The sequence below is a fragment of the Micropterus dolomieu genome, linkage group LG20 (assembly GCF_021292245.1).
Source record: "Micropterus dolomieu isolate WLL.071019.BEF.003 ecotype Adirondacks linkage group LG20, ASM2129224v1, whole genome shotgun sequence".
Taxonomy (NCBI): Eukaryota; Metazoa; Chordata; class Actinopteri; order Centrarchiformes; family Centrarchidae; genus Micropterus; species Micropterus dolomieu.
This window is the reverse complement of record NC_060169.1, coordinates 5,770,973-5,790,975: the sequence shown is the minus strand read 5'-3', so window position 1 is coordinate 5,790,975 and position 20,003 is coordinate 5,770,973. Positions and strand designations below refer to the sequence as shown.

Here is a 20,003-nt window from a genome sequence, read left to right as displayed (position 1 = left end):
ACTGTCAGGTTGTATATTGTCTGCAGGTGTGTGTGTGTGTGTGTGTGTGTGTGTGTGTGTGTGTGTGTGTGTGTGTGTCTAGAATGAGCCTGGAGATAATCCAGTGACAGAAACTGTGTGGAAGGCACTTTGCAAATTGCATTGATCTCTCCTAGACCTGCCTCCTACCTGCCGCCTGCGTTACAGAAGGGTTGAGGTGGGTGGGTGCAGTTGAAAACACCTACTTCTTTTTCCTTCTCCTGTCGTTTTCTGTCTCTTTCCTCTATTGTTGTCTTTGCTTTTACCCTCTGCCTCATTTTCCTCTTCTTGATTTCCTTCTAGTAATTTATAGCTGGCCCCTTGCACTGACTCCATCTATCACTCTCACACACACACACGTCCACCTGCAGCATGACATGACACACTTTCCTTCGCTAATCATTGACTGACATGCTTTCTTCTGTCCTGTCCTTCTAATGACAACATTATTAGCTGTCACGGTGATGAGCTGCAGTGCAGACACAGAGCGTGACTTAATGGGTGAGAAATCATATTTGAACATGGCAAGAGGGTCAAAATGAACTCTGTTTTAATTTGACCTCTGTAAAATAAATTAAAATATGATTAAAATATCACAAAAGGTGCTCAAACCAGCATTCTAGATTTTGGTTTTAAACTTTAACTGGGAATTTTAGGGACTCTCAAGCAGGTTGTGAATAGAACTACATTCTACATCAGGTTTTAGAAAATCAACGGACAAACAAAAAAAATTGCATTTTACAGAGGTTCCAGGCTCGTAAGCTGCAGTTGTTCTGTGTTGGTAGAACCATCACTGAGGTTGCCTATTAGGACTGGTCTCATCTGGTGATGGCTCCTTCACAGTGACTGATATCCCATGATGCAACATATTTAGCTAGAAGGTTATTGAGATCGTGTTTAAGTAGTTTGGAAAATCAAAGTCCACTTAAGCATAATGATATTCCCATCTCTTGGACAGCAGCCAACCATAAGCACACAGTTATGAAAATTACATGAAAGGGCTTCCGAGCTCATGGGATCTCTTTATTTACAAATTGAGCTCTAGACATGAGTGGGGCTGCAAAAACTCTACTTTTTGAGTACTGACTTAACTGCATCATGGATTGCTTGGTGAGATTCTTAGTCTTGTTTATTCTTCAGAAGAAAAAAGTAAATTAAAATTATTATCATGCAGCAGTCTCTATTTTTTCTGCGATTTTAATTTATTTTCCCATTAGTTTGGCTGAATCTCCACTACTCTGGTTGTTGATTTGTGATATTTTGGGGGTCTCTAAAATATTAACAGCATGCTTTATTGACATTAATTTCTATATTTCTCTATCATCATGGATCATGCAGAGCATCAGGGATTAGCTATTAAAGCGATTAATGATTCAGCAGTAAGAATCAGTCTGTCCTCCGCGGTGTCCCGCACCCCCCCACTGAAAAACTGTTTTTAATGGGCATGGCTATGATTTCCACCTTGTCTCACAAGTCTTGTTATAATGCTTTAATAGTTACTGTTGGACTATAAATCCATTGGAGTTTGGGTTAAAAAATAATAAATCTAATCTGCAGAGGTGGGTAGAGTAGCCAAAAACTGTACTTAAAGAGGTGGTATTATGCTCATTTTCAGGTTCAAAATCCTATTTAGGGGTTGTACCAGAACAGGTTTAAATGGTTTAATTTTCAAAAAAAACACCATCTTTTTTGTCATACAGCACATTGCTGCAGCTCCTCTTTTCACCCTGTGTTGAACACTTTGTTTTAGCTATGGAGCGATACATCTTGTCTCTAAATGATCTTTGTTGGGAGTTGCACATGCGCAGTTCCTTCCTAAGGACTACTCGCCAATCAGAAGCAGAGAAGGGCGGATCGGTAAGAAGCCCGTAAACAAGGCTTCGGTTCAGCTGAACATGTTGCCGACCAGCTTAGCAACATGGACTGGAGCAAGAGTTTCAGAGTGGTGAGTTATTAATCTGTAACAAATGTATCTTTCATCCATAAAGTTTAACTGAGCTCTGTCTCTATATCACAGTAACAACTTTAAATCCATTGACTACCTGGAGGGTAGCTAGTGTGTGGAAGGGAGAGGAGAGCTATGTGCTGAAGCTCAGTGTTTTTGAGGGCGTGTCGGACTAGCCGCTTGGCGAGCGTTATGAGGCGCATTTAGCTTTCATCCAAAGGGAAGCGACTGGACTACAAACGAGCTGTTTTCAGGCAGTTCAGAGTTCTGTGGGAGATGTGAACTCCCTTTGGGCTGGACTTTGGGCTTTTTCACTTTGCAAACCTATTACATGCACAAAAAAGGTATATAACTCATTAAAGGAGAGGGGAAAAAGCCAAATAGCAAAATACCACCTCTTTAAGTAAAAGTACTATTACTTTGCAAAAAGAAGTACTCAAATAGAAGTAAAAGTGGCCATCAAAATAACTACTCGAGTACAAAAGTATTTACTAAAACAATTGAGTAGTGAGTAACTTAAGAAAAAAAACCCTTAAGAGTAGTTTGTCTTTTTTATGTGCCTAATTTGGTCTGTCTTCATCAGGCTACACTAATAAGCATGACTAGTTAAATGTAAACTGCTTCTACACTGTCAGCTTGAATATTTACTTTAAGGCAGAAAGCAGGAGCAGTTTTTTATGCATGATACACTGCGTGTAGCTATTTACTATTAAACATTAGCATTAACTCAACAGACACTGCTCTCTGTCAGCTCAGTGTCAGCACGGTGTGGCCTACTGACTTCACGGCCGAAACCCGCTGCACCAACACGGTCTCATCTCAGGGCGTCAGATACCGATGCTTTGAGAAATCCTGACAAGGCATCTGTATCAGATGCCCTGGGATGAGACGGGCTTGGCTGCACGTTGCGCTAAATTTGAATCTGTAGCCTAGATATTAGCTGCTAGCACCATTTGAAAGCCATACTACCATGCTGTAGCTTCAACCATTATTCTTCTCTAACAGAGTCATGTGGATGCTTGACTGAAGTAGCGAAGTAGCATGATGAATGTATATGTGAAAGTAATGATTTTTCTCTTAAAAACTACTCAAATAAGAGTAAAAGTATGATGCAATAAAACTACTGACAAATATAAAAAGGTTACTTGAGTACATATAACGGAGTAAATGTAACTCGTTACTACCCACCTCTGCAAACTAAATCCAGTATTAAATTTCAATGGTTGACATTCAAAAACTTGTGTGCTACAATGTTCTGCCTATCTGCACATTGGCTAAATGATTTAAAAATTGCAATGTTACATACATTACTCTTAATGTTAATAAAAACACAACCCTAATATCAAGGAAAAAGATCTTGCATCACAGAGCTTTAGAAAACTGAATACACACTGTGTGTTTCCCTCTCTTCACCTCACTGGCTCCAGTGTGTGAACAGGGGAGTCCAGCTCCCTGGATGATGCTCCTGTTTCTGCAGCTCTGATGATGGACCCTACTGATATCTGTTGTACATCAGGGAGCACGAGCTGTGACTCTCCTCTGGCTTGTAGAAGCTGCGAATGCTCTAATGAGTCTCCCCAGACTCTATAACAGGCTTAGATGAACTGCTGTTGACTGTCCTGCTTCAGCTGCCCCAAACCTGCTGCCAAAGTCCCACTGGGCAGCCTTCAGTGTAAATATACAGTTAAATATAGTTCATACAGTACTTGGCTGAGTGGACACATAACCAGAGAGTCAAATTTGAAGGTTGCATGTGCACACATATACACCTAAGAATGTCAGAGGGCATGTAAACAGCCACACAACTCTCCACAAATATTCACTAACAAATGCCACTGCAAGTGCTTTTCATGTAACTTGTAAACAAGCATAAATGCAATTTTCAGTTTGATAAAGGAGTCATTTAACACAGTGCAGCTTCCCCTGAATGGGAACTAATTTTGGTATAATAAAACAGCAATAAGTCACTCTTGTTATAAAAATGAAGAGCATTGACTGATGTTATTCAATAACTTGCTCACAGAGTTTTTTTTAAAGATGCCTATTTTGAATTGGCCTACAATACAAATGGCTAGTTCAAGCCAAAGGCCAATGTTAATTGGCCAGACATCTTGATTGTGACAAGCTACTGAAACTAAGTAACATCTCAAGGTTGTTATATCAGCATGTTCAAGAACTTTCAAAACTTACTTTAAATGGCAGGATGTTTGTTTTTAGACACATTTGACCAAAGCTGAAACCTTGAAATGGACCAGTAGGGGTTATACAAAGCTTGATTCACTTTTAATCACCATATGTTGTAAGTCACTGTGCTTTACAGGTGTATCATGCCTCTGAACTCCTGCCGTTGATTTAAAACATCAGGACTCTTCTGTAGATTCCTTCAAAAAGCAGCTAAAGACACACTTGTTTAAACATGCATTTGGTTAACCTGCATGCACCAGATTCTTTTACCTGCTATGTATTAATTGTGAATTATTTTACCACTTACTGCATATTTATCATGTATCTTACTAGATGATGCGCAATTATTTATTTTTATCACAGGCTGTTTTATAGCTCACTTCAGGTGGCTCGGGTGATCATTTTATCTTATCCGTTATTCGCTTTATCTGTTTTTGTTCCTTAAATGTTAATATTGTTGTGAAGCACTTTGTGACTGTCACGAAAAAGGCTATACAAATAAAGTTTACGTACTAGCTTCAGCTATAAACTTCTGGATGTCTGAAAATTTCCTCTATCTCTAATTCTGACAAAAATGAGCTCCTTATGATCAGCCTTGATTGTTTCACAAAGGAGGCCAGGTCACTATATTGGCCTCCTAGCTAGCTAGCAATATCAAGACCGCCTCAAGAATCTTGGTATTCTGTTTGACCAACATTTGAACTTTGAACCCCATTTAACTAAGCTCATTCAGTCTTGTTTATTCCAGTTGAGAGCTATTGCTAAAATCTAAGCTATATTATCGGCTGAAAACATTGAACTTCTAGTACATACTGTAATCTTTTCTCGTTTACACTACTGTAACCCGCTCTTTACTTGCATTGCTCAGTCCTCTTTAGCCCGTCTTCACCTAGTGCAAAATGCAGCAACTAGGCTGTTGACAAATACTAGTTGTTTGGTTGTAGCTCCTAAACTCTGGAATAGTCAATCTGTTGTTGTCTGCTGCTGAAAACTCATTTCTACAGGTTAGGATTCTTATAAACACTCTCTCATAAGTTTGTTTATTTTGGCTGTATGTTAATCTTGTCTTTGTATTTTGCATATGTATGTGTATCTATGTATGCATTATGTATGGTGGTGTGTATGGTTGTATGTAAGGATGCATACTTGTATTTGCATATTTGTATTCGACCATATCTGGAGAACTGTGTAACTGTGTGTTTAAAAAAGCGCTATATAAATAAAATTATTATTAGAGATTTTACAGATTACCAGGTTACATAAAGCAGGTGTTAACTGCGTTGATATAGTCCTTGAAATGCTGTTCAGAAGATATGTTACCTAGATGTCTAAAAAACTGTGGCCAAATTATTGCTTATGAAATGCTGCACTATGCTGAGTTAAGTATCCAGTTCAGGATTTATTTTTATTTTATTGAAGCACTTTTCCACTTTGATTTAACCATTGACTGTCCCTGTTGTCATTTTTTGAAGACCAACAAGTGCCTTAGCTATTAGGCTGGAGTGTACTAAAACAGGCTGCAGTAGCCTGAGGCTTTTAAAAAGAGATTAAATTCTTTTGTTTACATATTGTAACACACACTTCATAGAAAACATTTCTCATTTCCACCCTCTTCCTTTCCTTAATCTGTATGATTCTGTAGGGCCAATCAAGCGAGGCGCCTGGGTGGAGCGACAGGTCAACATGGAGCAGGGTGAGCCGTGAGGGATGAGGCTGAAACTGGTCCAGAATCAATTGCCACCATCTCTGTAGCAGCTGCTGTCTGGTTAGGTGATGTGAAAGAGAAGTGAACCAGACCGCCCATGATGTTATAGAGCAGAGGTTCAGCCACCATCAATGGATTTGGAGAAAGGTTTTTGGTCTGTTTTTGTGTGTGTTTGTGTCTGGAGGGTTGTTCCAAGGCAGGAACGTACCTCTGCAGATGGTGCCGTTGCCCACGTAGCCCGGCTTGCAGGTACACAGGTGTCCTCTGATGGTGTTGGTGCAGATGGCGTTCTCATCACACAAATTCTGACTGCTGGCACACTCGTCATGCTCTGAGGGAGATATAGAGGGAGAAACTCCATAGTCAGAATGGCTGTGTATATTTTGTGTGTATTTGTTCTTGGAAAAATGCTCATTTTCTTTTTGAGATGAGCAGCCATGCAAACTCCACTGGTGAGGTGAGAGTCAACAAGCTAGCTGGCTGAGATTATGAGGCCACAGCTGAGTTTTTATTCTGTCAAAAGACAGTTTTCTGAATATCCATGTTTCCACACACCAGTTCTGCTTGGCACGTTCAATGGATATGTAGGTTACGTCAAACATTGACAAAGCTACAGTTACTTTTTCTAGCCTAGATTTACTTAAAACGCACCATAAGCTGGTAGAGGTTTTAGGAGCAACAGCTGATACATGCCAGCTATGATACTGATTGTTCAGTAGCCAAATGGTGTTGGCTTAGATACTAGTGATTAGTGGGACACAACATCAAGTGTCCAGTGTAATGTCAGTAAATGGCTTACTCCAAGTTGCTACTGAAAACTATGTGACTACAGCAGCTGCTGAGATACCATGAGAGGATCACAAGATCTGTGATTGACCAGCATGGGCAGCTTGTGTTTTTTTCTACAAGTTTCCAATGCCAGTAGAGAGTAGTTTTGATAGTGAGGACAACATGAGGAAAGTTGAAAATGCATTGCTCTAACAGTAATGACACAAGGTGAACATTTCAACTGTTGCTTAAAGTGAATAAAAGTATGTAAACACAAATAATGGGGGAATATAATTAAAGCAATATCAGATTCAGACTGTATTTAATATGACTATGACCTGAAAACTGCATTTTTTTTCTTCTCATATATCCATACATATCTGACCTCTGCTGAGTAACCTTCACTGAAAGCTGATTCATGCTTTGAATCCAGTTATTATAACTCATCAAAACAATGTACCATCATGACTATCAAAGCAGAAATAGAAAAAGATTATTTGCCTGTTGCCTACAGATAGCTGTGGAGATGCAAACTGAACCAGTCACAATGAAAAAAAGACCATCACATCAGTTCGCTACATCTCTAGATAGAGACTGGGGCCGCTGTTGTGCCAAAACCTTGCAAGTGCATCTTATCCTTGAATTGAAAGCAACACGGTCCTTCATGGGCTGGATACATTTTATGGCCATAAAAATGAGACTATCATTAAAGAAAAGAGTGCAAGGACAGCAGTCTGAAAACATGGCCAATTTTGTTTCATTCATGAAACACTGACTCACTAATGGCACAGTGCTACACTACACAGTACTTTATTTATCGTACATGCTCAGTGTTTTATATTCTGCTGGGTACCATGAACTGCTCTCTTGACTTTTACATGTTTGCTGTAAGCTGGAGGCCAGGGGGAATAAGAAGTGGGTTTAGTGCTGCAGGCGGTGCATGATTAAGCACCACTGGAAGACCTTCTACTAAACAGTAATTCCATCTCACTGCTCTGATAGTATAAGTCAGAAATTTTCACATGTAGCTGCATAGCAAAACTTTATTTTTGCTTTAAGGATGTTTGCTAAATACTCTCTTTGAAGGTGTGTACTGCGTCTACTGAGGATCTTGGATAAAGTTCAAGGAATATTCCACTGAGCCTAGTTGATTGTCAAGAACTCAGCCTTTCGCCCGATATAAGCTGGGATTGGCTCCAGCCCCCAGCGACCCTGTACACATGATAAGCGGTTGACGATGGATGGATGGATCTATCTGTAACGTTCCTATATTTTATTTGGACCATTGGATCCATGGTATTGACTAGCTTGTCATATGCAAATCACCCCCTCAGCCAACACCATGAAGCAACCAACGCCAGACCCAAGCCACAGCCAGCGGGCCATCCCAGTTTAGCTTAGGTTGCTGTTAGTTTCCCTTCCTTGCACCGCTGTTTGCAAGTACAAACTAGTGGTCGACCAATATGGCTTCTACAATGGCAGAAGCCTATGCCGATATTTAGAGAGCAGGGCGGAAAATGGCTGATATATAATGCCGATATCAAAACAAAGAAAAGCCATGTATAATTCCACTATTCCATGTAGAGTACAATCTGATATATTTTGTTATCTTAGGGTTGCTAAAATGTGGTGTTTTAGAAGGAATTTTTATTAATTAATGAAATAGAAATATACATTGGGCTCTGCTGTAGATTTCGGAACGTGACTGGTGTTTAAGGGAGTGTGGGGTACAGTTTGTCAGAAGTTACATCATTCAACTGCAATTATTCTCTACAGTTTAATATATATATTTAATGCTAGCCAGTAATGGTTTTAGATTAGATTTGCTGTCATTTAGGATGGGGGGAAACATGTTAACATTTAGAAAAGACGATTGTGACTGAGGAAATTTAGGGCTTGAAACTAACTTGGAAGTTGTAGTTAAATTGGCAGAATTACCCTCATCAATGTCGGAAAAGAAAGTGCAGGGATTGGATTAAGTGCTGTAGGGGAGCAGAAGAGAAGGCACTCGGGAGCAAGCATAAAGGTTTCAACCTTTGAATTGTCCCGGAATAAACGCCCTGAGTCCTTTACATAGAAATCAGTGCACAGGCTGTTATAGACAACTGTGAAAATCAGGGAAGTTATGTTATAATCCGCACATATTGGCAATACAAAGCAATTGATACATGTAAATTGCTTCACATTCTTATGGTACCTTTAAGTGCCAGTGCGCTATTAGGGAAAAAGGGAAATCTGATGCATACATTTCTATAAAGATCATAATTATAACCACATTATGGATCTGTCTGCAGCTTATAAATATAGAATTCATTGATTTTTGGCAATGTGTTTATTGACTGAATCTTATTTCTGGGTTTGTACAACTGATTTAGCTGCAGTGAATGCATCTTCAAATAAAATCTAACATGATTTTAGATGATAACGAACAACACATTGAAAAGCAACCTTTGATGATGCTGCAATGGGTATTTACAACAGAGATGCACGGCTGAACTATGCTCTTTTTTTTTTTTTATCAAATCATGAACTGTGTCTTTAAGAGCCAGTCAGGACCTGGCTTGAGGCTGCTTCCACTCAAAAGGTACACACTAACTAAAACACACTTCTCATTAATATGCAAAAGCTTTGGGGGGAGTCATGACTAATACATTCTCCTTAATTAATGAGTGGTACTCATGAAGCCCGAAGCAACTAGGATAAATTATTTAGCTTTTCACATCCCAAGGATTTCCTCCCCACGTTGAACTATAAAGTGGAGGTGAACAGTGCTGGTTCGATGTGTAAGAGTTTATGTGAAGGGATATGAAAAGTAGGCTACATTAATGGTAGAGTAATAGAGGAGGAGTTACATTATTACATTTCTGTGCTAATGGCTGTATGCTGATGGAGGGTAGAGCAAAACAATCAATACACTGATGCCCACAGTTGCTAATTAATGCAGTTTAATGTCCACTGGCCAATTTGAAATTATAGAGTTCAAAGTACAAACAGACAGATGCATTGGCTGAATTGATGGATAATGACTAAGTAAAAAACTATGAAGGCGAATAAGCAATAAATCCCTCCTAAAACACAGAAGCCCTATATTGGTGGCAGCAAAATGACCACTGCAAGCAGTATTTTCCTAACCTTGAAATTGTTGTATTGGTAATAGTTTCCTTTGGTCTTTTGGTACCTAGTAAAAAGTGCACAGGTGGGAAAAGAGGCATAAATAGGTTCAATGCAAAGTTAAATGTTATTTCAACACATTCCCAACTCGTCAAATATGGCCGCTTGGTCGTTGGCCCTATGCTTCAAACTAAGACACAATGTATGTACCCCTCTATGGTCAGTTTTGCACATGCAGGGATCCGCAGTCAAGTTAGCAATAACAAATATGCAACATCCGGTTAGACTTTAAAAATAAAGCTTGCTGCGAAACATTTTGTCATAGGTCCCCTTCGTCGTCATGGTAACAATAATAAACATGTGGTTAACATTGTCAATGCTCAGAGTTTGGTTAGGTTTAGGCATTAAACTACGTGGTAAGATTTAGGAAAAGACCATTGTTTGTGTTAAAATAAGTATGTTTTACGCACTTAACATTAGCATGTTAATTACACAAGTTTTGTTACGTAACTTAAGTTACATTATGTGAGTTAAAAAGAAGTCAACATTGAGTTTTGGTTTCACACGTGAAACAAACAGGTCTCTCCTAGGTAAAAGTCCTCAACTAGGTTAAACCCAGCGACGAGTGCAGCTAAAATTGCATTGTGTTTGGGACCTTGACACAATGTAGCTGCCAATGATAAGATTTTATTAACATGAAACAAAAATATTCAAATGTTCTGCAACAACAGAATAATACATATATAATCTATTTTAGTGATGGCCTCCCCAGCCAGTAAATTAATTTAAATCAGCAATAAAAATAATGTTTAACATGGTTAAATCAGGAACTGTCAGCAGTGATTGTTAAATAAATTAATATGAGCGATTACAGTATCTGTTGTACACAGCAGCTTCTCCTTTAGTTCATTCAATCCCTGATACATCTACACCCTCTGATTGGAGATGTGCCACACCAGGTCATCACCATCCACTTGTTTACCTTCATTAAATCACATGCACCAACTGACACCCGGCTGCTATAAAATAACCCCATACACCTCTACACACATCAGCATTCTGCATGCTTATGTGAGGAAAAATCTGATTAATGGAGCTCATTAATCCTGTGCATCATAGCCCAGTCAAAGAAAGGAAAAAATTATTCTTCAAATGCATTATGAAGCATACACTGCTGTGTCACATTTGAAAATATGATTTAAGTATTTACAATATGAACTGAATTATGACTGAAACCGCATGAGATTGATATGATCATATTATCTATTTTTTTATTAATTTCTATCTCCATTGTACTGCTAAAATCATCATTCATCATGCAGAGTGGAACAACGCACAAAGCAGATGACTTGTTGTCATCATGGGTCACTGTGATTGGGGCAGAAGTTTCAGACCTATGAGGCCGGATGTGACTGGGAAGAAGCAGAGCAGTTTTGTTTCTTCATGGGTCAAATGTAGATAATTGAGGATCTTATATTTATTAATCACAACACCCTCTAATCTACCCGCGACCCTGTACGCAGGATAAGCGGTTGACGATGGATGGATGGATGGATGGACCCTCTAATCTATATTCAGCTTCATCCCCTTTGCACTTTGTGCTGCTGCACATGCATGAACCAAAATGGCAAGTGCGCTTGGAGATGCTCACTCAGTCTGTGCACCCAGGATCCACCATATAACCTGTCCTTGTGCTTGTACAATTAAAATAGGACCGTTTAAAAAGTAACTATGGTATATTGTTACTGTGCCTTAAATATCCGTCTACTTAGTTGTTTTGGTGTATTTTGCTTTTTATTGTCTAAAAGGAAAAAGTTTAATGTCACATTAATATATTTCCAGTGCAGATACACTTACAGTTGTAGGAAATATTTGTTTATGGACCTTTGCTTAGCATCAGTTACCTGTTCTCAGCTAATTGTGAAACAGTGCAGTGTTTTTGAGATAGCCATAACTTTAGAAATCATTCTTGTGTAGCAACTTTCATACAGGTCAGTGAATGTTGAAGTGTTTTTTAGGTTACTGACAAATGAGACTCATAAGATAATAGAGAGATTGGCACTAAACCAACAGAAGACAAATTTTTACACAAAGTTCAAATGTAAAGATGATGTTCTGAAAAAAGCAATATCCCTGCATACATATATATATATATGCCTAATATCTATAAAATGTCAGGTGAAAAAGGTACGTTTAAAGACTAGATTTTAAGACATTAATACTTTTAACTTGTTCCAACAACTCAAGGCATAGAAGCTGCTACACCAAAGGCACTTCGGAACGTCTATTATTATTAGAAGGCAGTTATTACCTGAATTGTGCGAAGGTCTGTTTAACATTGTGAGTCATTTGATTGAATGTTCATTTCAAAAAAACACTTCACATTTGTGTTTCTATAGAAAAATGTCCTGGCCAACACCCGGTGGTTAATGGAGAAAATGCATTTTAATGCACCTCTACACTGGCATAAAAAATTTGCTGTGGTAGCTGTCGATCGGTGGGTGGACTGAAAAATAAATTACAGCTCTCACAGACTAATTAAAGGAATGTATAAACCATCAGAGATTGATAAGATCTACCAGTTAGAGTATCCAAGGGGGGATTTTTTTTTTCTCCCTATAATACAATAACCTAACGCAGTGATGAATGATTGTGTCTCTAGAAAGTTATTACATTTACAGTAATCACAGTGATTCTCCTGGAGATGACAACCTCGTCTGAGCGCGTTGCCCGTCTCTGTCAGGTTTGGTCTAATTAGCGATGATTATTAAGTGATGCGATGTCAGGCCTGGACATGTTGAGGTGACCCCCCAAAGCTCTGGGCTAATGAGGCGTAATGACTGATCATTAGGACTATGGACAGTGGACGTCAAACTCAGTATGGCTTCTGCACTGTCAACGCAGCAGAAAACGCAGGGTTATAGAGGATCAGAGGGATGATTGACGTTGTTTTCCATTTCAAAAACAAACAATGTTTCTCGCCAATGACAGCAGCTCAGAACTAGATCTGTGTCCAAAATCTGTTCCTCCTTCATTCATTTACTGTTGCGTTATAATATTTTTGTCTTCACTGTTTGACCTTTTAAGACCACAACAGTGCAGAAATGTACACTTTCAAAACAAAACATGCTTCAGTTTGAACACAAAGTTATTATTTGGCTTGTTTTATTTACTTTATTTGAACAAGCGCTGACAGTAAAAAATCTTCAGGAATTCTAGCTTTTCTAGTTTTCCTCTAGTTTCTCTCCTTTTGCCTTTTCTTTCTGTAGGTGAAGTGGGGTCATAAAGCCCCAGGATAAATGCAAATTTTCCGCCCAAATTTAAACATTTTCTATTCACAAATAGCTATTTGCCTCCATTTGCAGTGCCTACAGCTAATTATGTGTCCACTCGCCTCTTCACATCGACTTTGTATATAATCACGATGGCTGTAAAACTCAGTTAAAGTTTTGTCTCAATTAAACACTGAAATACAATGTAAGGAAGCAGTGGTGTAAATGTGCTGTGCAATTTTTTTACTTGAGGTAGGTGGATTTGGTATACAGTATATAGAATATACAATATGACAGTATTAACAGTATGAACAGCTCTGAAATAGAGAATGATGAATAAACAATAGGTGTTAATAAGTAAACAGGTGGCTGATTAGAGGCAGAGTTACTGGGTTATTGCACAGGAATTGTTCCTGACACAGTGAGGCAGAAATCAGCTGTTCATCAGAGTGATGCTTGTGTGGAAACTGTTCTTGAGTCTGTTGGTTTTGGTACAGTGCTCTGTAGTGCCTACCAGAGGGGAGGAGCTGGAACAGGTTGTGTCCGGGGTGAGATGGATCTACAGTGATGTTTCCTGCCTGTTTCCTGACTCTGGAAATTTATAAGTCCTGATTGGAGGGCAGTTTGGCACCGATGATCTTTTCTGCAGTCCTGACTGTCCGTTGTAGTCTGTGCTTGTCCTTTTTGGTGGCAGATCCAAACCAGACAGTGATGGATGTGCAGAGGACAGACCGGATGATGGCTGTGTAAAAGTGGATCAGCATCTCCTTAGGCAGGTTGAGCTTCCTGAGCTAACGCAGGAAGTACATCCTCTACTGGGCCTTCTTGATGATGGTGTCCGTGTTGGGCTCCCACTTTAGGTCCTGGCATATAGTGGATCCCAGAAACCGGAACTCAAATGCGCCGCGCTTCACGCCGTGAGCTAAGATCGTTGAAATAGGGCCCTAAATCCCATACATTGCTTCTTTAAAATGGCAGAAAGTAGTGCGTAGTAGTCGGGCACTTTGTCAACTTCAAAATGTTTCCCCCTCCAAACTTCTTCAATGGTTACATTTAAATCACTTTTGAGCCCCCCCCCCAAAAAAAAATTATTATATTTATTATTATATTACATTATATTTCAGATATTAACAGTTTAGATTTCTGGAAAGTCCAAAGAATTTATAAAGATCAGTGTAACAGAAGTTTTTCTTCTTTCCTCTCCCAGACACCTCAGATTTACAATTAGATTACTGTAAATAAAGTAGTTAACCTCGACCAGCTACAACAGTATTATACTGTTTACATATTAATACGTCTACTTTACTTAAGCAGGATTTTGAATGCAGGGCTTTTACTTGTAATTGCTGCTGATGTAGAGGTCTTAAACAAAAACGACATTACTAAAGCCTACCATTAGAAACAGCAGGGGTTTTGCTTTTATTGTTGAGTAACTGCACTCACTTAACATACTTAGGACCACTGAGTGATTTGTTGCTAGTATACAATAAAATTGAAGACGCAGTTATTGGCTATTTATAGCTAGACACAATAGGAGATTAGGTTTGGCCTAATATGCCAAAAGAAAAACAAAAAGATAAATTTTTTTTATCCTCCATAAATGTGCATCATGTTTGAAAAGGATAAAGTTGCATTACATTTGCTGTGTCATGTCTAACTATGATTAACTTTAAAGTTTCAATATGGCTCAAGAATGATCTATTATCAGTAGGGATTGGAATCGATACCCGGTTGGGTTTCTGTAAATAACATCAAAGAGTACCGTCTAGACCTGCTCTTTTATGAAAAGCCCTTTGAGATAACTGTTGTGATTTGGCGCTATATATAAATAAAATTGAATTGAAAACCGGAAATTCAATAAGGTCTGAGCTTATCGATACAGCTAGCGAGACTAGTGGGTCCTATAATGTAATGTTATGTCTCAGTTGTCCAATCTGGTTTAACTTGAAACGCGATTGATAAGAAAGCTAATGTTTTTTATTGATGGCACCAAAATGGAGTATTAAACGGGCCCGGGACTGTTTATCATCAGGCTGCAGCCTCTTTCTGCTCCCTGTTGGCTACTACACAAATACACACAGCGGCAGCAGAGAGAGAGAGGCCGCAGCATCGTGGTGGAGACGGTGAAGTTAATGTATAACCGGCTGATGACAGTTAAGTTTGCTCCAAACTACTCAAGTTGATGACAGCTACGCTCGTTACTGTAAGTACGTGCAATAAAACCTTCGCGAGTAAAAAGACAATACTTTATCAACACACCTGTCTGTAGGGTAAACATATAGAAAGGGTTAATTTAATCATCTCTGTCCAGTCTCTCATCACTGTATGTTTTATACAAGCACAGCTAACATTAACATTGCAATTAGCCAAATATTACAAACAAGCTTAATAGAAAGCTGTCTGTCTGAAGCATAGACTGGTCTTCAGTCTTAAAATTTGGCACATTGCTAAAAAATCAGCTGCTGGCTAAGACAAACCAGCCGCTCCTCCTTCAACAAAGTAACGCTACCTGCAGGCCGTGAATAAGAGCAGAAGAGGAGGAGGAAGGACTGATACAGACTGATGTCTGAGTTCTTGATTTTTTCTGAACGTCACATAGACTTTATATAGTGACTTTGCTGTTGTAAACATTAACGTTGCTGATCTAGAAACATTTAGCAAACATTTTCGAACCACAGATAGTTATCAGTAAAAGCATGCGCAAGGTTGAATAGATTAATCGATAAATAAACAAAATGCCACAAATGACATTAGAGAACGTTTTAGAGAACGAAGATAATAAGACCCATAATGGAATAATGTCCAAACTTATCCTGTCAACATAGCACTTCCCATTAAGAGACCTGTAAGCCATTACTTTACCAGAGAGAAGAACCAAACTATAGATGTCAGAAAATGTTGGTAGTGTGACATTAGTATGTTCTCAAGACTTTGTTCAGACTGCAGGCAAATCAGATTAGTTTCTCAAATCAGATCTTTAAGACAGACTGTCCACAAGTTTATTTGCAAGTGATCAGATCGGATTTGTGTGTCCAGACATCACCAAACTATCTGCATGGGTTGCTGTGGTAACGACGCAGGCGTCAGTCACTATTTATGCTGATGAGGCGGCTTTCCATGCGGAAGCAAGAAATGGAGATCCATCATCTCACCCTCCAAACAATCTCGCTGTCAAGTCGTGGTGCAGAACTCTTCCGTCCCACCAGATGAACTTAGCGACGGATGGATTCTGCTCAACTGCTCTGATGCACTTCCGTCTGGATTTGACGTTGTTGTTATGTGTGGTGTTGAGTGTGACACAAAAGACACTATGAAATCCCTACCTGGACTGAGACGCATCTTCCGATCTGATATAAGTCGCATTTCAAACCACCTCCAAATGATGCTAAGATCCGATTTGCAAAAATCGAAATTCATGTGGTTTTTTGATATCCAGACTTCAGATCAGTCTGGATCTGCTAAAAAACTAATCTGGGCTGGCAGTCTGAACAAGGCCTTAGTCTCTGAAACTGCATAAATTCACAAATCCTGTTTATGTGCACCAATTAACTAATGTCACCTGTCTGAGGCATAAGTCCTGTGCCATAAAAAGCTCTTTCTCAACTCTAACCATCTCTCATCCTGGCAGTTTTTTTACTCAAAGTAAATGGAAATTTCAATTTACATAATGTTTTTCGTGTCACACTAAACTGAAGTGTTGTTCATTTGAATGTCTGACATCTGCCAACATTTCCTTTCTCAGATTTCACCTGTCTTTCTGGTCCTTTTTCAACACTTAAAACTTATGTATTAGGAGATCTATGAGTAAAACCAACACCTCATGATTCACTTTTCCTTTGCTTAATAAATTTCTAAAACATGTCCTCATCTCTTAAGCTCCTATCGTCGTCTCATTCAATAATGTCAAGTAGAACATTCAGTAATGTAAAATTTAATGACCAGTGACAAGCCCATAAAAAAAAGAACAGAGCACCGCAGGATTTTTCAAGGGTTTTTTCTGTCTTTTTTTTTTTTTACCAACACAAAGTCGTCATGCTCACTTTCTGCCTCGGCCTTGTTGCTCACCTTGATGTGATGTGAACTCAGCAGAGATCTGTCCTGTGACAAGGGAAAAAATATTGATTGCTTGTCATAGCATTTAGCCTGAAGGACATGGATTTCCATAAATTTAGACTGAGAACATTTTAGATTTTCCTGCAGTAATCCACCTGGAGTTCAAGAGGCTGTTTTATTTTGACCCACCGGTCAATGACTTCCACTTTACACAGCTGCTTCTTAGCACTTCTGTATGCAAGCCATGTGTGTGCTCAGAAATAAGAACATTGTATTATTACAATTTGATTAAAACAAAATGGGGCTTAATAGGCAGTGTAAAATTGGATACCTTTATAAATTTTTAAGACTGCTTCTTTATCTGTCCTTATACGATGCAGATAGAACTAAGGAAATGGGTACAATGGGTTCTTGGAGCTTTGTCGCTGAAAACACTTGAAAAGCTGATAAGTGGTCCTTCTGATTTTGTTGGTTAGGTATGGGAAATGAAATGGTGGGTAGCAGCAACAAGCCAGTGATGTGACGATACTGGCCAAAATTTAAGAGTAAAACAAGCTAACATAACCTCATATTTTATAACAGTACATTTCCACCTTAGCTTTTTCCTATAATGTTTCCTATTTTGATTTTATAATCATCTACATACAGCACTTTTATACCAAAGTGCTTTACTGTATAATATGCCTCTGATTCACCCACGCATCAGAACACACACACACATTCACAAGTGATGGAGCCTTGTTTATGAGGACTGGAGCTTCTTGCGCTAACATCTGAACATGCAGTGGTATTACAGACTTTACAATGTCTTATTACTTTAAACTATGTTAATAAGCTCATTTTACAATAAAATGGGGCGGGGAATCATTGACACCTGCATGGCTGCTGAGGTAGTGTGTGTGTGTGTGTGTGTGTGTGTGTGTTAAAGTCACATGTTATTATTAACATGAAACACTGAAGTCCTGGTACTTTAAAAACACAAGTGCTTCTCATTATGCTGCAAATATGAACATCATGACTTACAGCCGCTACTTTATTGGTGTTTAGCAGTGTTTGGTTTACTTTATGGTGTCCTGACCCCGCAGTTCATATCCTCTGTGTGTGTAGCTGCAGCAAGGAGCCTGCAAGATAATGCAGTTCATTTACTGCCCAATGAAATATACAGCTCAAGGCAATAAAGATGCTAAGGCTGCAATTCACATTAATGAAAGCATGTTCCATTAATGTGCTCTATCAGTAAACATTAATCCCATAGCCACAGGGCATTATTATTCCAAATGTCTACATGTGGATTCAGCCAGGAGAAAAGGAAGGCAATGCATCAAAGACGATGAGACAATAGCTTACAGAAAAAGCAGCGTAACGTGACGGCAGACATCACTCTGGATGGTTGTACAGTCAGCTAATAAGCAGGAGGAAACACTCCTTACATCAAACCGTATTGGGGAAGCTAAATATAAACACCAACCAATTACAAATGGATGAAAGTGAGGACTAAGGAAAACTTATCAGCCTCCTTCCCAAACTGTGTTTGATGGGCTTATTAAATTGGCTGGTGCCAAGCCAGCCTGACAGCGTGACCTCCATTTTCGAAGTGTTAATGTATACAGGGAGGGTTGCCAAGGTTTCCAGACTCGTCACACCTCAGCTCCACATTCATTACATGTATAATTGGAATTGGATTTGATCAAATTTTCATTAAACATATAATGTGTCTAAGGGGGATGCAGCCTTTCCCAATGCTAGATGTTTGGAGAATATACTGTATGTAGTAACTGATGCATGAAATTAATGGCAGATTCTTTCGGTCAGTCATACACCAAAGTCTGAGCATACGGTCTATGAACAGAAGGCTGATAAGTAAAAAAGTCAAGAATTGATCAGTAGAGTGCAGATGAGGGTAGATGAGACATATACATTAGAGGATCAAAAGCTCGGAATAAAGGATTAGTGGACTGAAGGCAAACACTTAAATCTGCTTAATTCAATCGATAGTTAAAATACCACCGTGTGTTTAGGTCAGCTAAAGGAACAATAAAGAAGTCAGAGGTAGACATACTAATGCTATTGATTAGAGCTTGATTGATTTTTATATCAATATTGATTTTATATTGATATTTTAAAGATCAAAATCCAAGAATGTATTACTCATTTTTCCTTTTTTATGAGCCTGTCCTCCACAGAAAAATTACCATATAGGTCGTATTACTCACACAAAATTACGACTCATGTTTATGTATATTGTGGCAGCAACCCTAGTGGCCATACAACACAAACACATGACAAAGACGGCTCCGTATTGTAAATAGCCATCAAGTTTTACTCGTGGTGTGGAGGGTTGGGTGGAAGGTTAGCAACTATATCGCCTTTTACCTGGGAGACCAGTGTTCTGTCCCGTGTGAAACAAGACTGATTTGTTTTTTAATAAAGTTGAGTAGCATTAGCTACGTTAGCTTTGCGGCTTTAGCTTACTATATTAGTCTTAAGTGTTGACTCCCCGTAGTGCCTAACCCTTACCCTAACCTTCACAGGAGTGTGATTTAGTTTTAGGCAAACCCAAGAGATGAGGCCGATCTGCTGGAAGCTGGGGTTAACCTCCTTTGTGTCACTGCGGACTCCATGTGCTAATGTCATATGACATAAGTCACGTGATTTCCAAAAATTAGGTCCGGTCTGGAAGCGGAGTTCAAAAATGCCGTTTTGGACATGGGCAAAGGCATGGACAGAAGCCACCGTTAGAGGCTGTATTGAAGGATATGCTCACATGAGTCGCATTTGGAGGTTGGTTAAAACAATTATCTTTTAGGTTGGAGGACTTGGTTTTTTTTGTTTTTTTTTCTTTACACAAACACATTAAAAAGTGTATTTTACAGTTGAACAATTACCTTTACTAGCAGTTATGACAGTTGTACATATAGGATGATATTAATAAGTATTTGGATGCCTG

At 38.9% G+C, this 20,003-nt stretch overlaps 1 protein-coding gene across 2 annotated transcripts in view; it reads right to left on the bottom strand.

The window, feature by feature from the left end:
* The window catches only part of LOC123958845 (protein kinase C-binding protein NELL1-like), a 282,963-nt gene that overhangs the window by 53,205 nt on the left and 209,755 nt on the right, over positions 1-20,003 (bottom strand). Inside the window, exon 14 of one of the 2 annotated variants that reach the window (XM_046032521.1) lies at positions 6,061-6,183. The exons of the other annotated variant lie outside the window; for it this stretch is intronic. Coding sequence (XP_045888477.1) covers positions 6,061-6,183 — 123 coding nt within the window. The remainder of the gene's footprint in view (positions 1-6,060; positions 6,184-20,003) is intronic. 2 annotated transcript variants of the gene reach the window in all.